At 56.7% G+C, this 6,695-nt stretch overlaps 1 protein-coding gene across 1 annotated transcript in view; it reads right to left on the reverse strand.

Annotated features, from left to right (window-relative positions):
* MYO1G (myosin IG) overlaps positions 1 to 5,940 on the reverse strand; it is a 61,914-nt gene extending 55,974 nt beyond the window's left edge. The window contains 1 exon segment of the mRNA XM_026652119.1: positions 5,846 to 5,940. Coding sequence (XP_026507904.1) covers positions 5,846 to 5,940 — 95 coding nt within the window.
* Between the last annotated feature and the right edge of the window lie 755 nt (positions 5,941 to 6,695).

A 6,695-nucleotide genomic window follows, 5' to 3' on the forward strand; every position in this document is an offset into this window, starting at 1 on the left:
TGTCGCGGCAGCGCTGCCGCGGCAGTGCTCTGAGGTCCCGAGTGTAGCCAAGGCCTAAGGGTGAGGTCCCAGGAGACACCGAATCCACCCAAGGGGTTGCTGACGGATGGGGCTGTCCCACTTGCAGGCATGCCGACCTATCAGGAACAGAGGAGAGCTACTCAGGGGTGGCTTATCCCACATCCTGCAACTGTGGCTTCTCACTCCTTCCTCTGCAGTAGCTGGCGCCGGAGACAGACCAGACTACACGCACCTTGGGTCTGATCCAGCCTAGTCCCGATGGCCTGGCCCTTGGCTAGCATGGACAACAATCAGCACATTCTGATGGACTGCAGCATTTCTGGGATGCGTAGGGGTCGACGGAGTGCAAAGGCTTCTGGGACACGGAGGGGGGCCGAGGATTCTGGGGTCACAGGAGAAGGATGGCTTGGGGGCCCCATCAGCGGCAAAGCCGGCTCTCCCTGGGACGGGAGAGACGTGTGTCGGGAGCGGGAGCCTGCTCCGCAGTGGTGAAACCAGCTCTTTCTTGTAAACAGGCGGAGAGCCAGGAACTCCCTCCCCGTGAGAACTGGGCCAGCCCGGAAGGGTGTGACTCAGAGCAAACCTGGCTGCTCCCCACCTGCCGGCTCTGTGCTTCAGCAAGGAGAGAAGTGAGAACCGGGTGAGAGCCAGGCAAAGCGGGTCCTGACCTGGATGTCTTGGCCAACGCCGCAAGCAATATGGAGACGAGCCCCAGCACTCCACAGCGGCAGCCATCACTGCACCCACACGCTGCCACCCTGCAGGGCTAGCTCTCCTGTGCCCGGCTCCAGAGACACAGGCCCCATAGTCTGGGTAACAGATCTCCCTGTCCCACGTCCTTCACCTTCTGTCCCTTTATCCAGGGAGCTCACCGGTCGCCTGGTCCAGCAAGCACTCCCTTGCCTCCCTGCTGTGGGCAATTCCTCCCGATTGCCCACAGGGCTCTTCCTTTAAGCTCCTCGCCGGAAGCCCACCTCCTGCTCCCGGTGTGTCCAGTTGGTCTGAGTCACCCCTTCCTGGCTTCCAAGCCTCATTATCTCCTGACCCTAGCTGCAATCCCATCTCTAACCAGATTTAGACAGGGTGCACCTCTTCTGTGCCAGGAGACCTGAGACTCAAAGGCGCTCAGTCTCCCTGGGCCAGGGAGGATCTCCTTCAGCTGCAGCAGTATGAGGGGCTTGTGATCCGACACACAGCTGAGCGGGTCTGGTGCACACGAGCCAGGACGTAACACAGCACCTAGCTGTTTTCCCAGGGCTGGCTGCCCTTTGCAGAGCTCCCAGCCCCTGGAGGGCCTCTCGCTCAGGGTGGCCACACAGGGGTGGCAGCCAGCCCCGACGGAGCTGGTGGGATATCGGCACAAACAGCAGCGCCGGTTTGGTGGGGGAGCCCAGAGAAGAAATGAAGGCATCCCGAGGGAAGCCCCTGGTCCAAGGAGGAAAGCACAAGGATCTGGCTGAGTTCAGAGGAAGAGGATGAGCGAATGTGTGTGGGGGGAGGGGGGAGTTGGAGGGAAGGAAGGGAGATGAGCTGTCCCCCCAAAATCCTAAAGCCAGCTTGGATGGGATGACGACACGTTACTGACCCCTGGATTCTATTGTTGGAACATTCCCTTTCCATGGTGACACCGGTATCTTAGATAGTGGGGACGATCAGCTGCCCAGCGGCTCAGCCGGAGCATGAGGCAGGCAAGGAGCCGCCTTAGCAAAACCAACAAGGATGATGCTTAAGGCACTATCGATGGTGGTGCCTTTGAGCGTGTCATGTACGGCTGACCCCCTGGGATGGAGAAGCTAAATGGGGAGCTGCTGTTCTCCCTGCCTCACAACACAAGAGCAAGGGATTGAAATGTGGCAAATCCAAAACAGATGCGAGGAAACACGTGTTCACACAAAGCGTAATGAGCCAGTGGAACTCATGGCCACAGGAAGTTGCTGAGGCCGAGAGCTTAGCACAGTTTAAGGAGGGGGTTTTATGGAGAACGTCCAAGGTTATCACAGTGCACCTAGGATCAGATTGGAGCTCTTCCAAGCTCCGCTCCCAAAATAAGCTCCACCCATCAGCATCACCAAAATGAGACCCCATTTTCAACATCCGGTCACGGACCTCACGGCAACCCTGGGCTCCATGCGCCTAGCTCCCTGAGTGGGGAAAAGTCAAGCTGTGGGACCTAACCCACACCACCCAAATGAGACATTGTCACTCAGCGAATCATGCTGCCCTGTAACCCTCCGGCTCCATCCTTACACAGGAGATGAAATCATTAACAGTGTTGCCATATCAATTATCATCACTGGACATCTGAGTTATCCGCTGCCCCAGATGAGTGGGAAAGTTCACACCTCTCCGAGACAGTCTCTGCCAGACTCAGCTCCGCACGGCTTACGCGCGGGTCACAGATTTGAGGGTTTCTTTGCAGCCAGAACAGCTTGAGACGGCCTTTGTTTAAGAAAAGGAAAGCACAGATTCTGGAGAACAAGCCTTCCATTTCAGAGCAGGGCTGGCAGGCGTAGGCTGGCTGTTTCGAAGCCTTGCCATTAATGCTCAAAAAGAGATCTGGAAGGGATCGAACCCCTCCTGCTCCAGGATCGAAGCCAACCTGTAACTATCAGAGGCCAGGTCTGAGACCGGGGTGGGGGGCAGATTATCCCATCTCAGCTCCTGCACTGTTCTTACACCTTCCTCTGCAGCAGCTGCTGCTGGCTCTCGCCAGAGACAGGATCCTTTGGACTAGCTGGACCTTGGCTCCAATCCAATTGCTGGGGCTACTCAAAGGCCACTTCACCAGAGATTGGGGAGACAGAGCTTACCGAGAGGTCAGCAGGAAGCACCGGACTAGGACACGTGAGGTGGGGTTCTGAGTCCACCTGTGTTCCTGACACACTGTGGGAGCGTGGGCAAATCCCTGCCCCGCCCTCTGCCTCAGTTTCCCCATCCGTAAAAGGGGGGATCATGATACTGAGCTACCTCCCAAGGGAGGGGTTAGAGGATTGTTAACTGCGGCTGCGATGCTTTCTCAGCCAGCTGCCTTGATGCCAGGGCTGGGAGAGCTCAGAGCTGCATCTCGGACACACTCCCGAGGGGGACACCGAAGGGAGGGGACACAAAGGAACACGCTGCCAACAAGGGAGCTCAGCTCTGGGGGTTGGTTACAGTCCCAAAGGGACCAGAAACAACGGCTGAGAAACATGCAGCCGACGGGGCTATAGGGCCCATGGCCCGGCCAGTTCAGCTGGCGACGCAGCTGTTGGTTCATGGCACATGTACAGCTCCCAGCACAATGACACCCCAGTCCTCACTGGGGCTGGCAGACACGACCACACTACACATAACAGGCCACCCGTCCTGCTGGGGGCTCAGCCCAGCCCAGGGCACGACCTCCTGCCTGCCCAGAGGATCCTGTGTGTCCTGGAGAGCCGTGCAAGGGGATGGGGCAGCTGAGTGGACGTTAACCCCTTGTTCACCAGGGACTGGGTACAGTCCCTGTTACCACACAGGATTACATGGCTGTGACGGTGCTGCCCGTGGGAGCCAGCTGAGGTTACTCAATTAGGGTGAACTGCAAACAAAACGGGGCAGACAAACCCCAAACGCTGGTGGATAATCCAATACTTAGATCTACCAAGCCAGCACAGAACAGCTTCTATAGCACCTCACTGGTTACTCAGAGTCCAACCAACGCAGTTCCCTTAAAGAGCCCAGCCTCAGGCCTCCATCCAGACACACGTCAGATATGATGATGATTACTGAAAATCTTCTCTCATCATATAAAAGAAAAGGTTCTTCCAATCCCAAAGGATCAGCCACCTACCCAGGTCCAATTATAACTTAGATCTTACCCACAATACACGCTATAGCCAATTCTTATTAACTAAGCTAAAATTTATTTAAAAAGAAAAGAGAGAGAGTGTTGGTTAAAAGATCAATATACAGACAGATTTGACTTTAATTCTTGAGATTCAGATACATAGCAGAGGTGAGTTTATAGTTGCCAAAAGTCCTTTTAGAAATAGTCCATAGGTTATAGTCCAATGTCCATATTCAGGGTGACTCCAGTCAGTGACTGGGGATCTCAATCCTTATGGCTTAAGGTTTCCCCCTCTTGAAACCCAAAGCAGATCCGAGATGAAGGATCGTGTCCCAGGGTTCTTATACATTTCCAGCAGCCTTTTGGCCTGAGAAAACAATAGGCTTAACCCTCCTTCTCCCAAACATCCTGGCAATTAGCACAGGGTAATTTATCCATTAAACAGTTCAGATACAGGTTACCACAACCTTCAAAGAGACATAGAGACAATAATACTATTTCACTCAAGTGTCTTCCTAAATGTTAATATTTCTTTTTTGATCTTTGAATCAAAGCTATAGCAATAGACAAGACTTGTTTGCTCACATCACAAGACCTGAGCAAACATCTCCCCTTCTACCTCTAACAGACTTGCATTTCAAAGCTCTATTCATCTACATATCTTCTTAACCAGTCACTAAAGTTTGGCCATGGGTCAGGTCAGTCTGAGTTAATTAACTCTTTCTGGCCCTGACACCTTTCAATGAGATATTATATCACACTCATAACGGCACAATGGCCTGATCTGGAAAGGGGCTGTCCCCACCTTTGGGTGCTCAGTGCCTTTGGAGACCAGCCTATGGCAGTTTCTCTTCCTTGCTCTCTCTGTCTTTGCAATCACAGCACCCTTCAGCATGAGGCTCTAGCACTGCCAGGCCTATCCCAGCAGCCTTCCTCCCTTCTGGACCCCCAGCATCTCCTGAGGCCCGGCTGGCTCCTCTGGGCCCCCCTGGCAACCATGTTTGGACAAATTCATCTTCACAAGCTGTCACACCCTCCCCTGCCCTGGGACAAGCCCCCCACCCCCACCCAGCTACCAGTTCTTCCCCCATCTGCTTTGAGCGGCTGCCTAAAGACAAGAAGATTTCTGCCTTCACACATCAGATGCAGTTACATTTAGGACACCCGTCCCCCTCCCGGAGTGTGTAACATCCCCTATGAGGAGAGAAAGACCAGTCCAGACCCAGACTGGAGCTTCCCCAGCCTTCAGGGGTAGGTTTGGGCCCATCTCTTGCTGTTTTTCTGTGTTGAGCAGGTGCTAGGTGCTGTACAGTTCTCACAGGCAGCCCAGAGTATAAGGGACTACTACAAGCACTAGCTGAGGGAGCTCTCCTTTAGCTCCCACGGCAGAGATCTGTGGGTGTGAAGCTGTAGCTGCAGGGCTCTAATCCGGCCTCCCTCCCACCCCACATGTATAGATCGACAGGATCCCACAAGCCCTTCACGCGCCCCACCTGCAGGGGGGCTGCTTTGCTCCTCTCTGGTGGGGGATGCACAGTCCCAGATTAGCACCACACCGGGACCTGGCTAAAAAAACAGCTTGAAATGGGGAGTGCCAAAAGGGTCCCACATCCTGCTGGCACGGCCAGGGGACAGTCCGGCAGCACAGCGTAAAACCCCACGCTGGAATTCAGCCCGGACGCCAGGGTTCACCCACAAGAAAAGCACCATGGGAATTTTACTGCCCGCCAGCCAGCAGGTTCTAGGTATCCTACCTCCCCGGGCAGACGGTCCCTCCGGCACCACAGCGCCCCCTAGCGCCAGGCTTGGTGCTGATGGGCTGCAGAGTGCCTCCTGCTGAAACACCAGCGCTGCTTTCTGCTGCAGCTGGGCAACCTGCCACTTGTACCCTGACCTACTACAGCCCTTCCAGGCCTGTGCGAGCCGGCAGCACCTCAGGCCAAGCTCTCCTCGCTGCTCCGCCCTGCCCGCCCTCCGCCTTCCCGCCAGGGGCCTCCGACCCCAGTGCCCAGTTACCTCAGCTTCAGGTTCTCCATGAAGTGCTCCATGGTCACCTGGTCCAGGAGGACAAAGTCGGCCTTGCCGAACTCCAGGCTCTCCTGCTCGGCCATGCCGCCGGGGGACGGCGAGGGGACGTGTGGGGCCGGGCGGTGGGGGAGAGAGCACGAGCCGGAGGAAATATGACTTTCAAAACCCAGCCGCGAGCTGCCGGGGCTCAGCTTCCTGTGCGGAGGTTGCCTGAGCGGCAGGGAGTGGCGTCAGCCAGGGAGGTGGGGTCATGTGGTTTGAGCCCGGCTGAGCGGGAACCCCGCGTCACCCTCACACGGCACCGGGAAGCACGGCCGGGTGCCCGTCTGCCCATCTCCCGCTGGGCTGAATCCTGCCCCTTTTAGCGTGATGGGGGGGGGGGCAGTTCCCCTGCAGACAGGGGGCAGGTCCCAGGACCCCACCCAGGGGCGCTGTGTGCCATGGAGCTGTGCTCTGCAAGGGGCAGTGCCCCCCAGTATGGGGGGATTTGGGGAGGCCCACCAGCCAGCTCTCCTAGGAGGGTGGGCATGCGGGAGCCCTGCAGGATGGCTCCCCAACCTGGCGGAGCAGGTTCCTTCCCAGCCCCCGGGAGCCGCACAGCCCCCAGCCTGGCCCACTCAATCTGTCACTCAATTCCTCACTGCCCCTATTCCTGCATCTCCCTCACTCTGTAGTAATTACCCAGAAGCCTTCAGTGAGCCGCACTCCTGCCCCCACAGCCAGGCTGGAGCAGGCCCGGCAGAGCTGGGCGTAGAGCAGCACTGGGAGAGTGGCCTGTGGCAGGAATCCTACAGGGCCACGGGCAGAGCTGGGTGGGGTCAGGGCTGGGATAGCAGGG

This window comes from Terrapene carolina, unplaced genomic scaffold, assembly GCF_002925995.2.
Source record: "Terrapene carolina triunguis isolate 2854851 unplaced genomic scaffold, T_m_triunguis-2.0 Scaffold111, whole genome shotgun sequence".
NCBI lineage: Eukaryota > Metazoa > Chordata > Testudines > Emydidae > Terrapene > Terrapene triunguis.